Below are 19,746 nucleotides of genomic sequence, written 5' to 3' on the forward strand. Positions count from 1 at the left end.
CCGAGCGGCGCGCCCCTGACATTTCGTTCCGCTCGCGTACATCGCCCCCGTCAGTGTGGGGTCTCTCGGTGTCCCCATGTCCCCACCGAGGAGCTGCGTGTGCGTGTGTGGAGGGGATCTCACTGAGAACGCTCCGGCCCTGAATCCACTCCCCCCAGTGCTGCTCTGAGCTGCTTTACCCCCACCAGACCCTCATTACCTGCCTGTTGATGCTGCCAGCCTGGGGGCTGCAGGGGGGACCCAAGTGAGCACAGCTGTGGGGCCGGCAGCCGCGGCCCTATTTAAGCCCCGGCCACAGCCTCTCACATGATGGGAGCATGACTGCAGCAGCCCTGAGGAGCAGCATGGTGCTGGGCAGGGAGCGGCTGACCCAGTTCTTAAGGCCCTATGGGGAGGTGGGCAGCGGGGAGAGCAGCCGGCTGCTACCCCAGGTAATTGATGCACAGGGCCCCTGCACTGTGGGGTGGGACCTAGCCCTGTTGTAGGGGGGGGCTGTGGGGTGACCCTATATGTCATTTTCCCTATTGTCATAAGTCCCTATTATGGGTGGGGGGGTCCCCATAGGGATCCTGGTTAAGAATAGAGCCTTTAGGAGAGCACACCTCTCAGCTCATGGACCCAAGGAGAAAGAGGGGTGACCCTGCTACCCCATTCTGGGGGTCCCTATAGGGATAAATGGGGGTTCCTGTTAGGGGCATGTTCTCTAGGGGTGCTTGCTCCCATGGTCTCCCATCTTCATGGACCCCAGAAATACCCCATGCCGCATTGTTTCTCTGTGCTGCAGCTGTGTGTGTGTGTGTGGTGGCTGTAGGAGCCCACAGCCCCCTGGAGTAGGGTACATGGGGGTATGAGGGTCGGGTAGCACTGTAGGAGTGTCCTGGGGGTCTTTGGGCCCTACAGCTGCTATGTGGTCTCACGCAGGCATCCCGGCTGGTGGAGCTGCCCCACTCCTCTGATGATGATGATGACATCTCTCTGCTGGGGGACACAGATGATCCTGCGGCCAAGCAGGAACCGGAGGAGTGGTGCCCTGCCTTCCACAAACCAAGTGCTTTCAGCCACTGTGTGCGGCACTTAGCCTTCCTCTGGAACCTCCTCTTCCTCCTGCTGGGCCTGCTGACCCTGGCCATAGGGGTCTGGGGGCTGCTGGCCAAGGGCCCGCTGTGGGGTGAGCGCTTGGCCCCGCTGGGCTCTGACCCCATGCTGCTGTTCGTGCTGGCGGGGCTGGGGGCCAGCACCGTGTCCTTGGCTGGTTGCCTGGGTGCCCTCCGTTGCAGCATCTGCCTCCTGCGTTTCTTCGTGGGAGCCGTGTTGGCCTTTGTGGGGCTGGAGGTGCTGGGGGGACTGCTGCTGCTGGTGGCACGGCAGCAGCTGCGGGACGCTCTGCAGGATGCCCTGCTGCTCTGCCTGCTGCGCTACCAGGAGGAGCCCGACCTGCGTTTCCTGGTGGACGAGGTGCAGCGCAGCCTGCGGTGCTGCGGGCTCAGCTCCTACCGTGACTGGGAGAGCAACCCGTGAGTAGGGCTGGGGGCTGCTGGGGGTGTGGAGAGGGGCAGCAAGAAAGCAGTGGGCACCCAGCAGTTTTCCTTGTATGTCCTGCAGGTATTTCAACTGCAGCGCGCCTGGTGTGCAGGCTTGTAGTGTCCCTGCCTCCTGCTGCCTGGATCCACGGCAGAACGGCTCCATCACTAATGACCAGTGTGCCTTTGGGGTGCTGCACCTCGGGGACATGGCAGCTGCTGGTGTGGTGCACCTGGGGGGCTGTGTGGCTCAGCTGGGTGCCTGGCTGCGTGGGCAGGCTGGAGGCATTGCCACTGCTGCGGCTGTGCTGGTGCTGCTGGAGGCCACTGGGCTGCTCCTAGTGCTCAAGGTGCTGGCAGATGTGCCCAGTGGGGCACAGGTCTGAGGGTGAGCTGTGGGGCTGGAGAGGATGCTGAGCCCTCTGTGCTCTACCTCTCTTCCTTATGTTGCATCTGTTCATCCCATATTAAACCTCTGAACCTTGCCTGGATCTAGTCTATCTCCTTTCCATCTTATTCTTTACTACATGGTTGTCTACTCTCGCAGCATCAGCCCCAGACAACACAGAAGCCTGGTGTGGTGTATTTCAGGTTTTAATGAGCATTTCTCCAGGCTATACCTGCTATATGGATGGGGCAGTTTCTAAAAAAACACTGCTATAGGGCAGGTGGTGGTGACCACGGCCAGCCTAGATGATGCCATACTGGGCCAGCTCGTGCAGCTCCAGGTGGCTGAAGGCTTCCCAAGGGCAGATCACGGTGATATCTGTGGAGAGCAGAGGCTGCATCAGTACAAACCCTGGAACCACTGCAAGCCTTGCAGCTGCAGCAGAGAGGAATGGGGACCACCTACCTGTTCCTAACCCTTCCATGCCTGGGATGTCATCACCAAACCTGTAAAGAAAGCAGGTGTCTGTGCTCACTGTGTGTCAGCCCTGAGCAGCACCATGTGGGTGCCTCCAGGCATGTCCCACTCTGGGTCCCAGTGCGCGGCCCCACTCACCCCTGCACCCCTTTTTTGGGTGGCTTGCTCTTGAATTGCCGTGTCTGCCTCTGCTTGAATTTAGGTGGTCCTTTTCGGGGGGTGGCGGGTCCACCGGTCACCCTGGTGGCTGACTTGAGCTCTGGTTTGTGGGGCTCCAAGCTCATGGCTGTAGCAGGGCTAGCAGCCCACCCCACGTCACGGCTGTCCCTGTGGCTCTGGAGCTGGCACGGAGTGGTTCCTCACACCTAGCACAGGGAGGACATGGGGAACTGGGGTGAACCTTGGTGTGACTGCAGCCATCCCAGTGCAGGAATGCACTGCGCCATCCAAGTGCCCTTGTTCCCAGCCTTCCATGAGTGCTGCAGAGCTGATCCGCTTTCTGGGCTACTCTGGGGGTGAGCACTCCCCCTCCCCTCCCTGGAATTAGGCCAGCTCAGAGCCTGCTAATCCCTTTACTGCAAAGGGCACCCAGAGGGGCACACTGAGCACTCCTTGGGGCAACGCCTGCAGCCCTTTCTCCCCACTGCAGGTGGATGTGCACCATGGGGTGCCCCAACCACAACTCATCCCTGTGGAGCTGTGCATTGCAGGTGCCACTGTGAGTTGGGAACAATGCAGCTGCGTGCCAGGAGTGAGCTGTAAGCTGCTCACAGGGCTGGCTTGCAGCTGGGTGATGCCCAGGGATGGCTCACAGGACTCTGTGTGTTGTGGTCTTGGATAGGGGGCTGCAGCTGAGCCTGAAATCCCAGGGCAGCACATGGCTTCATCCCTCCCACGGACACCCTGCAACCCGCCAAGCTCTGGAGCTTTGTAGCACAGACAGCTCCCACCACCAGCTTGGTGGCACTCAGCACAGAGCCTCAGCTGCAAGCACAGGAGGTGAATGTGGGCTCCAGCTAAGCGATGCCATGCCCTGCAGCCCCAGCACCTACAGGTCTGAATGCTGTCTTTTGCACAGCAAAGCCATCACTTACCGTCCCCAAGGCCAATGCTGCTCCAAAGGACTCCCTCCAGCCCACTTCACACGTCCTCTGGGTGCTCTGGGTGGCAGCTGGGGGCTGGCAGATTTATCCTCTTCGGGGATAATAGGATTAAATCCCTTCTTCTCAAATGGGTAATATAGTGTCCTCCCCCCAGACCTGGTGGGGAGGAGGGTGGGAGCGTGTGCGTGCATCGGGAGGGGGTGTCAGGATTAATGCCACGGGGATGGGCTGTGTGTTGGCACTGCTGCCCCAGCCCACAGAGCACGGTGTTGGGGAAGAGAGCAGGGAACAGCTGCAAAGCACCCACGGGGATGTCCTGCATCCCCTCTGGAAGGGACACCCCCTGTGCCTTGAGCCACAGCACCACGGGGACAGGGATGGGACCACAGACAGCAGTGTGCTCAGGGCAGCACCCCGTCACAGTGCTGGCACCAAGCACAGCACGTCCACATCACCCCTGTCTCCATCCCCATCAGGATCACAAAACTTGAGGGCGACCAGCTCATCTCAGGTGTCACTGCAGACACCTGAACACAGTCAACCTGAAGGCACTGCAGGCTGTGCTTCGTCAGCCCGAAATGTGGTGGAAGTGGGGCCAGGCAGCCCCTGCCCACCCTGCCCTGCTGCTTGGGAGTATCACTCCAAAGCCTCCGATAATCCCAGCACTAAAGCAATTACAAAAAGGTATAATCTCAGCGCACTTTAATTGAACTTCAGCCCCTTCCACTAATGGCAATTAGTTAGATTTCAGCAAATAGGATTACATGGATCCATTGGTGTTTCATATGAAGCTGGCAGAACCAGCCTCTTCTACAGCAAGGGCCAGTGCACTGTTGTTAATTAACACTTCCAGACTGAGTTTCATTAGCAAATGCCACTCAGGAGATATTTTAGGTGGCACCCAGTGCACTGGCTGAGCTTGTCCCAGCAGGATGGGTGAGGTTCTGCAGGGGCACTGTGTGTCATCAGGCTGAGGCTGTGCTCAGCTGGGCAGGATTTGGTGAGGTGATGCCTCAAGGTGAAGTTTAAGGAGTTTTAAGGCAGAGATGAGTGAGGAAGAAGCAGCACTGTGAGGAGCTGCCCTTGACGGGATGTCGCAGAGCCCACGTGCTCTGGCTGCACGCTCCCCCCTGCACCCAGCAAATCCTACAGTATTGGGCAGGGGTTGGGAAACGCCCCAGCCCCTCCAGACAGTGGCTGCAGAGAAGCCCCTAAGCAGCTTAGTGAGGTGTGAGGAGGACGGTGTGACACCACAGCCCATCCCCGTCATCAGGCTGCTGTCATGCTGCAAGGACGAGGCAGGAGCAACGGGAAGGACCCTGCCCTGAGCAGGGATTTTCAGTTCTGGGGATAGAAGCACTGAGCAGTGACACCAATCCTGCATCATTGATGCTGGGGCTATGCACAGGGTTCATGTGCTCAGTGAATCCCTCCAGTCTGATGCAAACAAACATCGTAACTAAATCCCGATCTCACAAACCAACACAAATACACCATGTCCCAATCCTCTTGTCCCAGGGAGACTCCCAGAGCTCAGCAGGAAGCTCCCCACCAGTTTCTGGGGTGTGGACAGGGCTCAGTCCGTTCCCATGCGCAGCCTGATCTCCAGCTTCAGCACTGCTTTGATGCTCTCATCCTGCACATGCTGCTCCACAGCTGCCAGTGCCCGCTCCCCACCATCCCCATAGTGCTGCAGCAGCTGCTCCACGTACTCGATCCACACACAGTTGTGGCAGCCGCTCATGCAGCAGTTGGTGGGCGGTGGGAGCTCAGGGGGGCGTGGATAGGGGGTCTCCGCCCCCGGCATGGTTTCTCCCTCACCCTGCGGGACTCCTGTGCTGCAGCTGCTTCTCGGGGTGTCCAAACGCTTCCGATGGCAGCAGATGGTGCTGGGGTGGGGGGCTCTGCGCTGCTGTTCCTGCAAGGAATGGCCCCACGCTGACACATGGGTGGAGGGCTCTACTCTCCCATCCACCGCACCCCGGGGTCCTTTTCCCCTCTGTTACCCAGTAGCACCTTGAGCCCCCCGCTCCCCCCATCCCAGCTCCATACAGCACCGAGCCCCCTGTTGCAGCCCTCTGAGCCCCCTCATGCAGACCTCTGAGAACCCGACCCCCCAGTGCAGCCCTCAGACTCCTCGCTACATCTCCTGGAGCCCCCAGAACCGCCCTTACAGCCCCCAAATCCCCCATTACACCCACGGCCCAACCCCCGCCCTACTGCCAGCCCTCCTCCTGCCCCCCAGGCCCCTCCTCCGTGCTGCCGGCCCCGGCCCCGCCCCGAACCCGCTCACCTCCCGTCCCAGCCCCGCCAGGCCGCGCACCCCCCGCGCTGCCCGTAGCAACATCCCGCCGCCGCGCCCTGACTACGGCCCGCCCCCATCTCGGCCCGAGCGGCGGCTTTCTCATCCAATGGTAGCCCATCCTCTAGGCGCTGCCAGCCAATGAGAGTGCGGCAGCGGAGCACAGCCAATCGGAAGAGGGAGGCGGGGCAGAGGGGGTCAGAGGGCAACCGGAAGCGGAGGGGGGGTGTGGAGGCCGCGTGGGGCAGTGGTGGGGCCATGGGAGTGCGGCGAAGGAAGGGACAGGGACCGGGACAGGGACCGGGATCAGGGCATGGAAAAGGACTGGGATCGGGACCGGGACCGGGACATGGAAAGGGTTTGGGATCGGGACCGGGAAAAAGAAAGGGACAGGGACTGAGACCAGGACATGGAAAGGAACAGGGACCAGCCCGAGGAAAGGGACCAGCCGCCGCCACGCCACGCGGCAGGTCAGTGCCTGGGCGGTGGGGCTCGGGTAGGCTCCTGGCTGAAGCCTGGTCCCACGCTGGTCTCCCACGGTTGGCTGGGTCCTGCTGAACTGGGCTCCCCAGTGCCCCTGCACAGCCCATAACGTTCTCGTTATCCCCCAGGAAGGAGAAGGCGATGGCCAACATGAAGCCCAAGCACCCTGACGAGCAGGAGATCCCTTTCCGCCTTCGGGAGCTCATGCGGAGCCGTGAGGCCATGAAGCACCCCAAGGCCCGGGCAAAGCGGGCAGCAGGTTGGGGCCTGCACCCTCCAAAATGTCCCCGTCCCAGCCTGTCCCTGCCCATAATCTTGCTGCCTGTTTTCCTAGGGAAGCCACGGCGTCCACAGGGGACTGAGGCACAGGGGGACATCCCTGTGCCCAGGTTCCATCAGCGCAGAGGGGAGTCAGAGCACGCCTACATATGCCGTATGGAACGGGAAGTGCAGCATGTGATGGTCCTCAGCAAGAACCAGGAGCAGCGGGAGCCTGAGAAGGAGACAGCAGCACCGCAGAAGTCTCAAAGAAAGAAAGAGTGAGAGCAAAGCCAGCGCAACTGCTGAGGCAGGGTCACGTCCTGATTCTGGGATCCAGCTCTGCAGGGCTCGATCTGAATCCATCCCTTGGATCAGCTGTACACTGGGGAGAGCAGCAGAGCTTGGCTTTGAGGGGATTCCATGGGGCAGAAGCTCTCTTCCTCCCTGTGGGTTGTAAAATAGTTCTTCAGATTTCAGAACAAAAAGTTGGACAAATTGAGGAAGAAGAAGGAGGAGAAGAAAGAAGCTTTGCTGGAGAAGAGCCTGTTCCAAGGTATGGATGGCCTGGGGAGGCTGGCTGCTGTGACCCACGTGCAGAGGTGGGAGCAGCGTCCTCCCTGACACCAGGGTGTGCTTCTCTCCCAGACCCAGTGGCATTCGGTGAAGTTGTGACAGAACCACCCACCATCACCTCACGGCCCCGCAGAGGGGCTCCCACCGAGCAGGTGAGGTGTGGGGGCACAGAGCTCTGTGGCTGTCTCGGCCTCCCTGACCCATCCCATCTCTGCCTGCAGGCCGGTCGGAAGCAGCTCCTGCTGACACCTCACCTGGGCCGGAGCCGGGCAGCCCCCGCCGTGCCTGTGTCACTGGCTCGTCAGCGCATCGTGCAGGAGGAGCGGGCGCGTGTCATCCAGGCCTACCGGGACATCCAGAGGCGCAAGCAGCAGCGGTGGGACGCGGCACGGGGAAGCACCCAGCCTAGCAGCAGGGTACCAGGCTGAGCCCACCTGTCCCAGGGAGGGGACACGACCCCCGGTCCCCCATGTGGGGCAGTGCTAGGGTTACGCTGCCCGTGTGACAGTCAGCTGGGTGTGCAGGCAGCACTGGGGATGTGGAACCCTGGGACTCAATGAACTGTTGTCCTGTTCCCACTTTGCTGCCTGGATAGAGACCTGCACGCTTCCCAGCACCTCAAAGCGTGGCACCCCACAGCCTCTGTGGGGCCGTGGACCCGTTTGTAGTAAAAGTGCTGATAAATGCTGATGATGTGCACTTGTTTGTGCCTCCGGAACCATCCCAGCTTTGACTGCACGGTGTCTGGGAAGGGGCAGCGCTGTGTTGTGTGCCAGCAGATGGCAGTCCCAGCCTGCAGCAGGCATGGCAGCACTCACCGTGGGCTGGCCTGGCTATGCTGGCGCTGCACATCCTCTGGTCAGGGCAGGACCCTCTGCTGGGCACTGTGCATAACCATCCAGCCCTGGCTGCAGCAAGGAGGAGAGCAAGCCGAGCCCAGGAACGCAGAGCATTCCTTATGCTGAGTCCATGTTCACCTGCACGGTGTCACTTTCCTACATTATCACCCTCACCCCTTGGGGACATTGCATGAGCCCACAGTCCTCACCAGCCCACGTCCCTGCCTGGTGTCAGGATCGCTGCTGGGACCCTATTTCTGCCCCATGCTGGGGATGAGGGCTCCTCCAGCTGCCCCCTGCTCCCAGCCTCAGGGCTGCGGATTGCTCCTGGCACAGTGCAGCCCACGTGTGCCCGTGCGGCTGCTTCACCTGCACAGGACAAAGGCAGCGCTGTTCCTCAGCCCCGTGCCGCACAAAGCGCTGCCTGTTGGAGCAGGGCCACCTTGCAGCCGGCGCTGGCAGACACCGGGGGCTCCGGAGGGGCTGAGGCCACCGGCAGCACAGGAATGGCACAGCCCAACCCAAGCACTCACCTTGCACAGGGCTGAATGCGAACAGTGTCTGTGCACCTTGTTTACAGGGAGACTGCTGTCCCCAGGGCTGTGTCACCCCAGGATGGCTGTGCTGTGCTACTGGTTGGGGACCGCAGTGTGCCTTGCATAGGTCAGGACAGCTGCGGTGCACCTTGGCAGAGGGGACACACACCGTGTGCCATGCAGTGCTAGGAGGGCATGCTGTGGCAGCCCTGGGGATCTGGAGCTCTTAGTGCTGCTTTGGAGACATCCCCACTGCCAGCTGGCACCAGGTAAACACGGGTGATGCAGCACAACCTTGGAGACACCAGGGGCGCCCAATGGGAGCCTGATCCTACTGCACACCAACACCTGCAGGGCTGTGCCATGTCTCCACTGCTTGGAGCATCCTTGGGAGCAGGGGAATGTGCTGGCAGGGCCAGGACACGGTGTGTGCCAAACACTTGCACACAGCCTGGTACTTTCAAGGAGACCAGGTCACCCGCCTCCCCCAACCAACCACCACGGAGCCATTCCAGCCCTGAATAATTTATGGCACTGCCGCTGGCTCGGCCACAGGCTTCCTGCCCGCAGCAGAAATCGCTGCAGAGGGGAAAGGCAATCTGAGCAGAAGGCGGAGAAGCCGCCCCTGACCTTGGCACGTCCTCTGTAGGGTACCCACCATCTGTAGGGTACCCACCTGCCTGTCCAGGCACAGCTCCAGCCCCAGTGCAGGAGAATGAGGCCAGTTGGAGCCATGCTGCGGAACCACAGGAAGGGACAAGAGGCTGAGCACGGTGACTCGGAGGTGGAAACCCCTGGCTGATGGATGCAGTGCAGCTGGGCACCTCATCTGCTTCATGCTACAGAACCACATAGGAAAACACACCTTTATTGGGTCTGACCTGAAAAAGGGGAGAGGAACTGAAGAAGGAGGGGGGCCAGCTCCATCCCAGTGCTCTGAACGTGATCCTCAAGCCCTGGCATGGGGACTGGGACAAGGCACAGATAAGGCGGTCAGAGCCGCAGGGTGCTGAGACCCAGAGCACCCCCATGTCCCCCAGTCACACTGGGAACGAGGCACAACAGGAGATTTGGGAGAGCTGGGAATGGCTTGGGGTGCAGTGCCATGATCTGGGCTCAGCACTTGGTGAGGTTCACAAAGTGCAGCCTTGGGCAGGCATCCCCCTGCTGCTGGGCTGTCCAGTAGCATAATGTCCCCGGCCCAGAGGGGACATGGTGTCCGTGCACGGTGAAGGCAGCGTTGGGACAGCATGGGGTGGCAGTGGGAAGCTGGGCAGAGCAGGCAGCCTGCGGTGCCACAGCCAGGCAGCATGGTGTGGGCTGTGGGGCCGCATCCAGGGGCTCCCAGCTCAGAAATCAGCTCCAACAGGGTCGGACACACTCGGCAGGGAGGGATGGCAGGGTCACAGCTGCATCAGTGCTGTGGGGCCTGGGTTTCACCACCGGTTCCTGCTGTATGGGGACAGCACCTGCAGGCAGAGCAGGATGGCACTGGACAGCAGTGGGCAGCACGAGGAGCAGCACAGAGCCATCCCCACCCAGCACCGTCCCCACCCCTGCCTGCATGAGAAACTCTGTGGCGTGGGAAGACTTTGCACTCTGATTCAGGCCAGCAGCCCAGCCCCGCTGCCCCCTCCCCGCCACTTGTTGTTCATTAACTCACCTGGCTGCCCCGAGCATCCCGCTGTGCTGCAGCGTGCCGGGCCTGCACGGCAAAGGCGTCCTCGGCTCGCAGTGTGGAGCTGGCACTGCTGGCGGCGGTGGCACGGGGCAGGATCACATCGTAGGGACCTTCACTCTGTGGGGCACAGGGGGCTGGGAGCACTCCTTGGGAGTTCAACAAGTAGGGGACCCACCCCAGCACCCCATGCAGCAGCACCGAGCATCCCAACTTAGCATGAGGGTCAGGTCCACCCTATGTACTTCTATCTGGCCCCATCCCGGCTGCCTGTTATTGATCAGCTCTGTAAAAGCCCATCTCTGTGGGAAAGGCACTGTCCTTACCGTCCCCTTGTGCATCAGAGCCATCTCTGTGGGCTGGTAGACACTGGTCAGCAGCTGCCCGTTGTACCCACTGTATGGGGACACCGGCTTCTTGGCTGCAAAGAGACAGGGATGGTGAAAAGGGTGAAAACAGGGGCCTCACTCAGCCACCCCACCTGGGAGCTGGGCCTCGTTAGCAGCTTAATGAGCTGACAGCAGCCAGCTGCCCCGTGGTGCCCCTCCCTGGAGACGTTTGCATCACTGCAGGGCGGGAGGGGCACCCCCCTAGCTTATTGCAGGGTCCCTCGAGTGCTGTCACCGAGTGCTGTCACCTCACTGACACTGCTTCCATTAACGAGCAAAGCATCAGCCCAGGGCGGAGGGCCGGGAGCCGCGGGCACCCCACGCCGGGGAGGGGAGCGCGCCCGGAGCAGCTGAGCTCAGCCCCAACTGGTACACCCAGCCCAGCGTGTTTCTGGGAGCCACAACAATGCGGGCACGGCTCCCGGCCGCCGGGCGGGTCATGGCAGCAGACGTCTCACTGTGCCGTGCCGTGCCGTGCCGGCCCTGCAGCCCGCTGCCTACCGAAGGAGGGCTCATCCATGGAGAAGGCTTTGTTCTCCACAAACATGCTCTGCGACTTCTGCTCCTTCAGGATGGTCTCGTAGCCCACCCCGCGCGTGGGGTACACGTCGTCCTCGTAGCCTTGCTCAGAAGCGTGCCGCGTCACGTGCGTCACCTCGGGGATGATGTAGAGGAGGATGAAGGCGTAGGCGTTGGACACCAACGCGATGGCCAACGTGGGGTCGTCCCACCCGGGCTTCTTGCCCACGCGTTGGTTCCCATAGAGGTACATGGCTGTCCATGTCACCCAGATGGCCATGGAGAGCCCGGAGGTGGCCAAGATGAAGGCACTGTGCTTCCTCCAGCGCGTGTAGCGGCCGCAGAGGGCGGGCCAGGCGGTGCCAAAGGCGGCCACCAGCAGCACCATGACATAGGTGAGAGCCATGACAAAATCAGCATCCTCCAGCCCGCAGGGGTCTGCGGGTCCGCCCTCCTGCCGGGCCACTGTGATGATGAGCCACTCGGCGTTGATGATGACCTCCACCAGTGCCAGGAGTAGGGCCACTGCCAGTGTCACCCAGCCCCGTGGGCCACGGTTCCTCCGTGCCAGGAAGTTGAGGGCCACGGCGTGTGCCAGCAGGCAGGAGAAGCAGAGAGCAAATAGGACGCCGAAGAGGAAGCGGCGAGAGGTGCAGGTGGAGAAATCTGGCCCCACGATGAAGTCAAATGTCAGGCAGAAGAGCCCAAATGTACCCAGCAAGAAGAAGGCCTGAGTGGCCACCAGGCTCTTCTTCTGGGGGTCCTGCATGAAGGGCAGGCTGGCCACCAGCACGATGGTGAGCACGAAGCTGGTCACGGCTCCCAGGCTGGCCGCGGCCTCCAGCACGATGCCCCATGCCGCCGACAGGTCGCAGAGGTTGTAGTAGAGCGAGGAGAGGTCCTGGCTGCATCCTGATGGAGGGGTGCTCTGGGCACGGCCCATGGGCAGTAGAGCCAGCAGGATGCAGGTGGATGCTGGCACCGCAGCACCCATCCTGCACAGCAGGCGGGCACCGAGTGGGGCTCCAGGGACCCTGCGGGGAAGAGAAGCGTTACAGAGCCAGGGAGCAGGAGCCAGTGCTGCCTGTGCTGTCTGCAGGTTTTAGAGCATCTCTGTGGTAAATGAGCAACTCCTATTGAGCCCACCCCACCACTGCCCAAAAGTGTCCCAGATGTGAGCAGGCAGACAAGCATCTCCTGTCATCTCCTTGCCTGGATGCAGCACTGTGCCCGTGGGCCTCCTGGAGGAACTGAGCATGGGTCTGGGCTGGGCAGCAGAAGTTACACTTGAAGACGCTTAGGGCTGCATGCTAGCATGGCTTTGCATGCCAGCTCGTTCCCCTTTTTTCTTCTCCTGGCCCACTTCCCTCCCGTGGCTCTGGGCACTGACCCTCCATGGGTCTCGTGTCTGACCGCACACACCAGAGCTCCTGGTTGCACACAGCTGCAGCCTGGCACGGCATGGCACAGCACGGCACGGCCCCGTGGGCACGGGGTCCCTGTCCCCACCCCAGCCCTAGGGAGCGCGGGGTGCCCTTAGTATGGGTATGAGGAAGGAGAGGGGCAAGCTGCAGCCCCTGTGCTCCCCTCAGGGAGGAAAACGGGCAAGAAAACAGCAACAAGGTCACCCTGGGGCTGGGACAGGGTGGTGCTCCGGCCCCCAGTTCGCTGCCTCCATGTCCAAAACCCCCACCCTGGAGGGCCTGGAGGTCTCTAACCTGCTCCCCTCCCGGCTCCCCACAAACCGCGGTGTCCGAGCTCCACGCAGCCACTCCGGGACCGCCGTCCGCGGTGAGGACCCACCCCGTGCCGCCCCCAACCCGCAGCGGATGGGGACACCAAGGAACGAAGCTCCGCCGTCCCTCCCAGCGGCACCGACACAGTTCCCCCACATCCCCGACTCGGGCCGGTCCCGGAGCTCCCCCAACTTTCCATCCAGGAGAGCCCGCGGGGCGCACAGCTCCCGACCGCTCCCGGTGTCCTTCTCCTTCTCGTTCCCGGTCTCGGTGTCCTCCAGCCCCGCACCTTTAACCCCTCCCGGCCCCGCTCACCGGCTCCAGAGCCCCGTGTCCCGGCCGCTCCGCCGTGCCGTGCCGTGCCGTGCCGTGCCGTGCCGTGCCGTGCCGTGCCGTGCCGGTGAGCCCCGAGCCCGCAGCACCGCGCGCGCCTGCCCGGCCCCTCCCCGAGGTGCGGTCGCTGCCCGGGGAGCTCACCCGGGGCCGGCCGGGACCTGCCCCGCCGCACCGGGCACCCGCAGCACGGGGGCGGGTGAAGAGGAGCGGGTACCGTCCCCCCCGCCACGGAAAGACCGGTGTAATGAATCGGTGGGGTCTCAGATCAGTCGGGGTCACCGCACGCGGTGCCGGAGCGGCATCACCCCGAGCTGTAACCGCAGCCGAGCAGCCCCAGGGGCCTCGCAGAGGAATGTCAGCTGACGGCTGAGCCCTTGGCACCGCTCTCGGGTGAACCCTTCCTGCGGGGTTCGGGGCTCCGCGGTCCTCGCAGCGGAGCTGCACCCGTGTCTCGGCCGTGGAACCCCACACCACCTCATCCCTGGGGTTCGGGGATGGGGGAGAGCCCCGTGAGGCTCAGGGCACCCACTGCCCTGCCAGCCCTGGAGGTTTCCAGGCGGGCGCTGCTATTTCGGGAGGGTGAAGCAAGACAGTGAAGGATGTGACCGAAAGTTCACCGTGCCGCTGGCAGGTCCTTGCCCAGCCCGGGTTGGTATGAAAACAACCCGAGGAGCCGCAGCTGGTGACACCACAGCACGGGGAGCAGCACCCAGCACCCGCCTCCACCCAGCTACAGCTCCGCGTCGGGGCAGGATCGTTCCTCCCCACTGGGAAGCGTGCACTGATGTGAGCACCGAGCAGAGCCATACGCTGCGCAGAAGGCCTCCGCTGCCTCCTGCCGTGACCTCTGTGTGCCTCAGTTTCCCCAGGAAGTCAGCTCCTGCCGAGGAGCAGCGGTGCCAGGAGCGAGGCCCCGCTTCCCCACCACCCCCGCTGCCCCAGCGCCGGGCTGCAGAGGCCGAGCTGCACACGGCTTCCTGCAGAGCTTCCTTCCGCTGCACACAGCAGCCCCACAACCCCCACTCCCACCCGTGTTCATCCCGCGGCAGCCCTGTGCTGCCCAGTGCTGGCCCACCGATGCTCCCCTAGCGGGTGATCCAGCCTGTGCTGTACACCTCTGCTTTCTTTCTCTCAGGAGGTGTTTTTGTAGGTCCTACAGAAACACCCCGCTGGGGCGTTCGGTGCCTGGCACCGTGTGAGTGCGGGCAGAGCCCGGTCCCGGAGCCCCACAACGTTCCCCCCATGGCAGCACCGCCTGATGTGTCCCAGCCCCACAGTGCTCGGTGCAGCCAGGAACCAGAGCCAGGCTTCCTCGCAGGGCAGGATCGGACCCGTTCCGAAAACACCCGGGTGCATTTTTTCCAGGCTTACCTCTCTGCAGAGCCGCAGGGCCGGGCTGGAGGCAGCACGGCGGCCGAGCCCCAGCTCACCTTGGCGAAGGTGAGGGCTGTACCTGGGGGCCGGGGCCGGGGGGGGGGGGGCGGCACGTGCTCACCCTGCCCACCGCCAATGTTTACGCCGGGGCTGGAGAGCTGTTTTCCATCTGAGCCGGTTCTGTCCAGAAAGGAGCCCCTCTCTGCAGGCGGACGCGGTTAGCACGTTTCCACCTCCCTCTCCAAGTAAATAAGCGCCGGGCGAGGGGGGGCTGGCGGCGGCCCTGGCCTCCGCACACGGGGCCGGCACTTGGGTTCAGCGCTGCCCCTCCCAGCCAGGCCCTCGTGCCCCCCGCCAGCCCCACGCTGCGGCCCCTGGAAGGGTTATGGGGTGGGAAATCCTGCAGGAGGGTGCGGGGCCGCGGGAGGTGCTCCCTGCTGGGTTAATGTCTAATCCGGTCCCAGTCCTGCTCTCCTGGAATGCCAGAATTAATGGAGCGAGCACCTCCCTGCTACCACCCACCCCAGTGAGGTTGGGGCTGAACCCTGTTGGTGGGAGCGGGGCAGTAGGGGCCGGATCCCCCCTGGTGTGATGCAGGGGTCAGCGCTTAGCCCAGGGCTGCAGAGTGTGAGGTGCATCGCCCTGGATGTGTTCCAGTGCCCATGTGGGTCAGCCCCACATCGTGAGGTCATCCTGGCCTCATCTTAAGGGCAGTGGGGTCAAAGGTGGGTGGGCAACCTGCTGCGCCCCGTCCCACCTCAGCGCTGGGCTCAGCCTGGTGGGCACAGGGCCCTGGGCTGCTCTCTGTGCCCTGCTTGGGGCAGCCCAAATATCCCGGGGCTAGCTGAGCCCCCAGCACTGGGGCAGCACCACGGGTGCTGGTTTATGAGGAATTACAGCAGAAGGGCCTCTCTGGGGGGATTATATTAAGGACCTTATGGGAGAATTAGGATGGAAAGTGGGGCAGGCAGGGCTGCTGCTCCGGACCTGGCTGCTCCCACGGGTGCCAGCTCTGTGCTGCTGCCTGTGCCAGCTCTGCTGGGCGTCCTGTCCCTGCCCTCTGGTGGCAGCTGGGGACAGGCAGGCTGGCACGGCCCCAGCTGTTCACTCAGCATTGCAGCAGCGTGGTGGTCTGAGCTGTGTGCATGCCATGCAGCGGGGACGTGGGTGGGAGCCAGGCCACACAGGACTGCAGCACCCTGAGGGCACCAGGCACCCAGATGGAGCCAGACCCAGGCAGCAGGTGAACATCAGAGTTTATGTAGGAGAGTGCAACCCCATCACATTGCCTCCTCCCTGGAGTTGCAGAGCGCACCTGGACCCAGCGCTAGGTGCAGCTTTGCTGCCTTGTTGGAGCTGGGGAGCAGCTACGGGCTCCTGCCACCCCCAGCACCGCAGCTTCGTGGATGTGGGCGCAGCAAGGCAGCATCCCTTGGGCAGGGTCTCACTGGGTGCTGGGTGAGCTCTGGGACCCCCGGTTGGTGGCAGGCCCCTGCTGAGCGTGCCGTGCCCAGCAGCCGCAGCAGGCTCAGGGTTGGGGGCACGAAGCGGGCGCTGCTGGGGCGGGGGCAGGGCCAGGTGTGGGCACAGAGCACCTCGCTCACGGCGTGGCGGAACGTCTCGCTGACGAAGCAATAGAGGAAGAAATTGAGGGTGGTGTTGAGCATGGCCACCATGTTGGCGATGTCCAGGGCCAGGTGCACGCGCCAGTCCCGCTTGACCGAGGCCACGTAGAGGTGGCACATCATGACAGCGGTGCGGGGTGCCCAGAGCACCATGAAGACAGTGGTGACAGCCAGAAGGAGGGCTGTGGTCTTCCCCCGGAGCGGCCGGCAGCTCCCGGAGCGCCCACGCTGCCTCAGTTTGTGGATGATGATGGAGTTGGTGGCCAGGAAGATGCTGCAGGGCAGGAAGTAGATGGTGACGCAGTGCACCCATTTGAGCACCCTGTCCAGCACAGTGGGGGGGTCGGCGTCACGCCACGCGTCCAGCCACCAGTAGAAGGGGATGCCAGTGGCCAGAGCCACGGCGAAGACGGCGGCGATGATCCTGCGGGTGCGGCGGGGGTAGGAGACGGTGCGGTACCGCAGGGGGTGGCACAGGGCCACGTAGCGGTCCACGGTGAGCAGGACGGTGACCCAGATGGAGGCGTGGTTGGCTGTGAACTCCAACACGTTGACAATGTGGATGAAGGCGCGGGGCACCGCCCGCGCCAGGATGGCCGTCTGCAGGATGAAGCCCACGAAGATGATGAAGAGCTGGGTGAGGATGTCAGAGGTGGTGAGGGCCAGCAGGTACCAGTACGATGACTTCTTGGTCCTCGTGGCCAGGCGGGACAGGGCCACGGCGGTCAGGATGTTCACTGGAGGGAGGGGAGTGATGCTGGATGGGCAGTCAGACCCTGGGCTCACAGCCCCTCGGTGCCACACTCAGCTCCACAGCCCCTGGTGGGGTGGGGGGGGGCTGGGGCACTATAAATATCATGGTGACACGGGGATCTGCAGAGCTGATTAATCTCTTCCACGCGTCAACCCCAGCAATGCAAATACCATCCATCCCTGCTGCTGTGGCACTCACCAATGGGGCTGTGGTTATACTGAGGTGAGTGGCACCGCGGGGAGCACAGGGACCCCACACCCCAAAATCTTTGGGGTCAAGCAATCAGCTGCAGCTCTGCCCCCTCAACCCTGGCAGCCCCAGCCCTCACCTGGCAGCCCCAGGCCCAGCAGGATGCTGTAGTACACGACAGGGAAGATGCCAACCATACAGGGCGACCTCTCCGGCTCTGGCCATGTCACCGCCGTGCTGTTGGGCACCGGGACCATCACCCTCCACCACACGTTGGCTGCGGGGGACACGGGGAGAGTCAGGGGGATGAGGGCACCTCCGGCGTGGGCACGGCATGGGGACACCGGGGTGGCTCAGCTCGCCCCATGCCTGATGACACATTCTGGAGCTGTAGGACACGGCGCACTGGGGGTCACCAAGGTAGCCCCGCTGCCGCTCCGAGACGCTCGTAGTTTCATCACCCCTGGCTCGTAGTCCAGCACCCCCTGGAGAATGCTGGCTTAAAACAAGATGTGTCCTTGGGAGGTTGCCGCGAGGGTGCGGGTCCAGGGGCCGGGACGTGGCGGTGCCGTTGGGTTATGAAAGGCGATCCCATTCATAACCCGCCGCCCCGCGCCCCGCGCTCCTATTGGCCCGGGGGCGCCAGGCTGCGGCCAATCAGAGAGGCGTCCTCCAGAGCGGGGAACGCCGCGCCCGAGCGCAGCGTTGTGATTGGTTGGGGTCGTCCCGACTTAGCGGCTCCCGCTGGGTCCTAGCGCCGGGGCGGCTGCCGAGGTCGGTGGCGGCACTGAGGCGGGGGGGTCCTGAGACGAGGGGGGCCGTGTCCTGGCCCGACCCCTCGTGCTGGCCCCATTCCGTCCTCCGGGGCCCCTGTACCGCCCAGGCTCAGCTCAGCCCCCACTGCTGCCCCCAACCCTGTACGTGCTTCTCTGCTCCCCGCCCGGGGAGGGGGGGGGGTCCAGGCCCTCACCGCCCCCCCAGCAGCCGAGTTCGGCCAAGCTCCGACGGCTCCGGGACCAACGGAGAATCGCGACCCCCGCGTCAAGCTCCGCCCGAGCTGCCACCCCCCCCCCGCCTCAGCCCCCCGCTGTGCCTAGGATTGAGACGGGAGGGGGATAGTACGGGGGGTCCGCACGGCTCCATCCCTGAGAGCCTGGGGGGCTTTGGCCCCTTTTCTCAGGGGATGGAAGAGCCGACTCGAGCAGACCCCCAGCCCCCCGGGGCTGTGTGAGAGAGGAGAGCGATGCTAATTAACTGCAAATTAGATCTGGCTAATCAGAGTGCCCAGCCTCTTCGTGCCCCCCGGGAAATGAGTATCGATCGGCTGCGGCGGGGTTGTGTTAACCCTTCCCTAGCGCTGAGTCCTTCGCTCTACTGGGAAGTGCTGCGCCCTCTGGGAGAGGTCCGGTCGGAGCCCCTCAACCCCCCCCCACCCTCCTCTGCCCGAGGTCCCACTCCTGTGCCCGGTGGGCTCTCACCTTGGTGGCTCTCGTGCCACCCTCTGAGCATGCGGTGCCACCTTCAGTGCGTGTCTGTCCCCGCCGGTTCTCGCAGCATGGCACAGCCCCTAGGGTGCGTGGAAACGCGGGGCGGAGGGAGAGCAGCGTGGGCAGAGCCCCGGGATGGGATGGCCCCGGACCTCGCTGCTGCGCCCGAGCCGCGGGTGGGGGCCCCTGGGGAGGCTGAACGACGGGGACAGTGCTCGTCTCCACCCCAGAACGACAGGGACGGTGCTCTGGGTGCAGCTTGCTCCCATGTCACTGTGCAGGTGCACAGCGTTTTGCTCACCTAGTGGCTCGGGGGAGCACGAGGGCTGACGCTTTGCTGTCCCTCCCACAGCATAGGCTTCTTCCTTGCCTCCAGGACAGGTGGACACAGCCTCACTTTTGAGCCAGGCCTGGATTTGTCTGATTGTGTACGTGCATGTGTGTGCATTCACATGTGCGTGTCTGTGCCCATGTGTGCACTACTCCAGTCCCATCGTGTAGAGGCCACGCTGCAGGGATTGCCTGCCCGTGCCTCAGTTTCCCCAGCAGCACAGGGACGTGGGAGCTGCCAGTGGGGACGCTGATGCCCCCTGCTTGCCTCTGTGACTGCAGAGTTTGAAGGAGCTGCCCCGGTACGAGTCTGCAGTTCACGGGGCCAGCACAGTAGCTTCTCCATCCCAATGAGTTTTAGGGGCTGAACACAGCACTGCCAGCACTGTCCCCACAGTCCCCACATCCCTCACCCCTGCAGCCTGTGCTGCCCTGATGTGTGCACAGCCGAGGGTTGACAGTCCCGGGCCGGGCACAGCCGGGGAGCCTGTAAGACATAGCCGTGCTGGCGTGGTGCTTCCCGGGCGTGTGCTCCTGGCAAGCTGTTGTTTTGCAGGCGGGTGATTAAATGAGGCAGCAGAAGACGCAGTGAGCCATTAACATCCTGTGTTGCTGTGGGGGCCCCTCAGCCCACCTGGCCCCTGCCCCCCATCGCACACCTGGACTGTTTGCTCTGTTTGTGCTGTGCCTTGGGTCACTCACCCCATTGGGCTGCAGAGCTGCTGGCTGGGCACGTCCAAGGGGCCAGGAGCTCTGCACCCTTGTCCCCTCCTGTCTCTGCTGCCCCCCGTGAGGGGCTGGGGAGTGCTGGGAGCATGGCACAGAGCTGATGGGCAGCTCATCTTCC

The 19,746-nt window shown here is 63.3% G+C and overlaps 6 protein-coding genes across 9 annotated transcripts; 2 read left to right on the top strand and 4 right to left on the bottom strand.

The window, feature by feature from the left end:
• Positions 1 to 302: 302 nt before the first annotated feature.
• Positions 303 to 1,999, top strand: TSPAN10 (tetraspanin 10). Its single transcript, XM_065735615.1, has 3 exons — positions 303 to 431; positions 922 to 1,514; positions 1,603 to 1,999. The coding sequence occupies exons 1-3, from the start codon at positions 318 to 320 to the stop codon at positions 1,904 to 1,906; spliced, it is 1,011 nt and encodes a 336-aa protein (XP_065591687.1). The 5' UTR covers positions 303 to 317; the 3' UTR covers positions 1,907 to 1,999.
• Positions 2,000 to 2,106: 107 nt separating this feature from the next.
• On the bottom strand, positions 2,107 to 3,992 carry PDE6G (phosphodiesterase 6G). 2 transcript variants are annotated; one of them, XM_065735617.1, is made up of 4 exons: positions 3,480 to 3,992; positions 2,524 to 2,750; positions 2,374 to 2,414; positions 2,107 to 2,286 (listed from the first exon to the last, which is right to left on the bottom strand). In XM_065735617.1, the coding sequence occupies exons 2-4, from the start codon at positions 2,667 to 2,669 to the stop codon at positions 2,210 to 2,212; spliced, it is 264 nt and encodes an 87-aa protein (XP_065591689.1). In that variant the 5' UTR covers positions 2,670 to 2,750; positions 3,480 to 3,992; the 3' UTR covers positions 2,107 to 2,209. The 2 variants fall into 2 exon arrangements, with proteins under 2 accessions (XP_065591689.1, XP_065591690.1); XM_065735618.1 differs by lacking the exon at positions 3,480 to 3,992 and having other exon boundaries at positions 2,524 to 3,465.
• Positions 3,993 to 5,054: 1,062 nt separating this feature from the next.
• OXLD1 (oxidoreductase like domain containing 1) lies at positions 5,055 to 5,835 on the bottom strand. Its single transcript, XM_065735387.1, has 2 exons — positions 5,782 to 5,835; positions 5,055 to 5,406 (listed from the first exon to the last, which is right to left on the bottom strand). The coding sequence occupies exons 1-2, from the start codon at positions 5,833 to 5,835 to the stop codon at positions 5,065 to 5,067; spliced, it is 396 nt and encodes a 131-aa protein (XP_065591459.1). The 3' UTR covers positions 5,055 to 5,064.
• A 341-nt stretch (positions 5,836 to 6,176) lies between these two features.
• Positions 6,177 to 7,789, top strand: CCDC137 (coiled-coil domain containing 137). The gene is made up of 6 exons (XM_065735619.1): positions 6,177 to 6,260; positions 6,402 to 6,532; positions 6,608 to 6,812; positions 7,005 to 7,087; positions 7,180 to 7,259; positions 7,329 to 7,789. The coding sequence occupies exons 2-6, from the start codon at positions 6,415 to 6,417 to the stop codon at positions 7,533 to 7,535; spliced, it is 693 nt and encodes a 230-aa protein (XP_065591691.1). The 5' UTR covers positions 6,177 to 6,260; positions 6,402 to 6,414; the 3' UTR covers positions 7,536 to 7,789.
• A 1,545-nt stretch (positions 7,790 to 9,334) lies between these two features.
• Positions 9,335 to 14,575, bottom strand: GPRC5C (G protein-coupled receptor class C group 5 member C). Of its 3 annotated transcripts, none has more exons than XM_065735380.1 (5): positions 14,512 to 14,575; positions 11,051 to 12,102; positions 10,487 to 10,581; positions 10,146 to 10,280; positions 9,335 to 9,951 (listed from the first exon to the last, which is right to left on the bottom strand). In XM_065735380.1, the coding sequence occupies exons 2-5, from the start codon at positions 12,060 to 12,062 to the stop codon at positions 9,919 to 9,921; spliced, it is 1,275 nt and encodes a 424-aa protein (XP_065591452.1). In that variant the 5' UTR covers positions 12,063 to 12,102; positions 14,512 to 14,575; the 3' UTR covers positions 9,335 to 9,918. The 3 variants fall into 3 exon arrangements, with proteins under 3 accessions (XP_065591452.1, XP_065591451.1, XP_065591450.1); XM_065735379.1 differs by lacking the exon at positions 14,512 to 14,575 and adding an exon at positions 13,094 to 13,198; XM_065735378.1 differs by lacking the exon at positions 14,512 to 14,575 and adding an exon at positions 13,120 to 13,192.
• Positions 14,576 to 15,881: 1,306 nt separating this feature from the next.
• On the bottom strand, positions 15,882 to 17,351 carry GPR142 (G protein-coupled receptor 142). The gene is made up of 2 exons (XM_065735382.1): positions 17,222 to 17,351; positions 15,882 to 16,876 (listed from the first exon to the last, which is right to left on the bottom strand). Exons 1-2 carry the CDS (start codon positions 17,337 to 17,339, stop codon positions 15,882 to 15,884), a joined length of 1,113 nt encoding a protein of 370 aa, XP_065591454.1. The 5' UTR covers positions 17,340 to 17,351.
• Positions 17,352 to 19,746: the final 2,395 nt, after the last annotated feature.

This window comes from Cyrtonyx montezumae, unplaced genomic scaffold (assembly GCF_038088225.1).
Source record: "Cyrtonyx montezumae isolate F1298 unplaced genomic scaffold, pur_monq_1.0 scaffold_19, whole genome shotgun sequence".
NCBI classification, from domain to species: domain Eukaryota; kingdom Metazoa; phylum Chordata; class Aves; order Galliformes; family Odontophoridae; genus Cyrtonyx; species Cyrtonyx montezumae.

Bases quoted from the DNA above. Each gene is read 5' to 3' on its own strand.
- TSPAN10 (XM_065735615.1), top strand. From the start codon at position 318: ATGACTGCAGCAGCCCTGAGGAGCAGCATGGTGCTGGGCAGGGAGCGG. The intron at 432-921 runs GTAATTGATGCA...GGTCTCACGCAG, and splicing joins GCAGCCGGCTGCTACCCCAG to GCATCCCGGCTGGTGGAGCT. The intron at 1,515-1,602 runs GTGAGTAGGGCT...TATGTCCTGCAG, and splicing joins CGTGACTGGGAGAGCAACCC to GTATTTCAACTGCAGCGCGC.
- PDE6G (XM_065735617.1), bottom strand. From the start codon at position 2,669: ATGAGCTTGGAGCCCCACAAACCAGAGCTCAAGTCAGCCACCAGGGTG. The intron at 2,415-2,523 runs GTGAGTGGGGCC...CTTTCTTTACAG, and splicing joins CCCAAAAAAGGGGTGCAGGG to GTTTGGTGATGACATCCCAG. The intron at 2,287-2,373 runs GTAGGTGGTCCC...TGCTCTCCACAG, and splicing joins CATGGAAGGGTTAGGAACAG to ATATCACCGTGATCTGCCCT.
- OXLD1 (XM_065735387.1), bottom strand. From the start codon at position 5,835: ATGTTGCTACGGGCAGCGCGGGGGGTGCGCGGCCTGGCGGGGCTGGGA. The intron at 5,407-5,781 runs GTGAGCGGGTTC...CATTCCTTGCAG, and splicing joins TGGCGGGGCTGGGACGGGAG to GAACAGCAGCGCAGAGCCCC.
- CCDC137 (XM_065735619.1), top strand. From the start codon at position 6,415: ATGGCCAACATGAAGCCCAAGCACCCTGACGAGCAGGAGATCCCTTTC. The intron at 6,813-7,004 runs GTGAGAGCAAAG...ATAGTTCTTCAG, and splicing joins AAGTCTCAAAGAAAGAAAGA to ATTTCAGAACAAAAAGTTGG. The intron at 7,260-7,328 runs GTGAGGTGTGGG...CTCTGCCTGCAG, and splicing joins GAGGGGCTCCCACCGAGCAG to GCCGGTCGGAAGCAGCTCCT.
- GPRC5C (XM_065735380.1), bottom strand. From the start codon at position 12,062: ATGGGTGCTGCGGTGCCAGCATCCACCTGCATCCTGCTGGCTCTACTG. The intron at 10,281-10,486 runs GTAAGGACAGTG...TGTGCCCCACAG, and splicing joins CTCTGATGCACAAGGGGACG to AGTGAAGGTCCCTACGATGT. The intron at 9,952-10,145 runs GTGAGTTAATGA...CTCTGCCTGCAG, and splicing joins GGGATGCTCGGGGCAGCCAG to GTGCTGTCCCCATACAGCAG.
- GPR142 (XM_065735382.1), bottom strand. From the start codon at position 17,339: ATGGTCCCGGTGCCCAACAGCACGGCGGTGACATGGCCAGAGCCGGAG. The intron at 16,877-17,221 runs GTGAGGGCTGGG...CCCTCCCTCCAG, and splicing joins GCTGGGCCTGGGGCTGCCAG to TGAACATCCTGACCGCCGTG.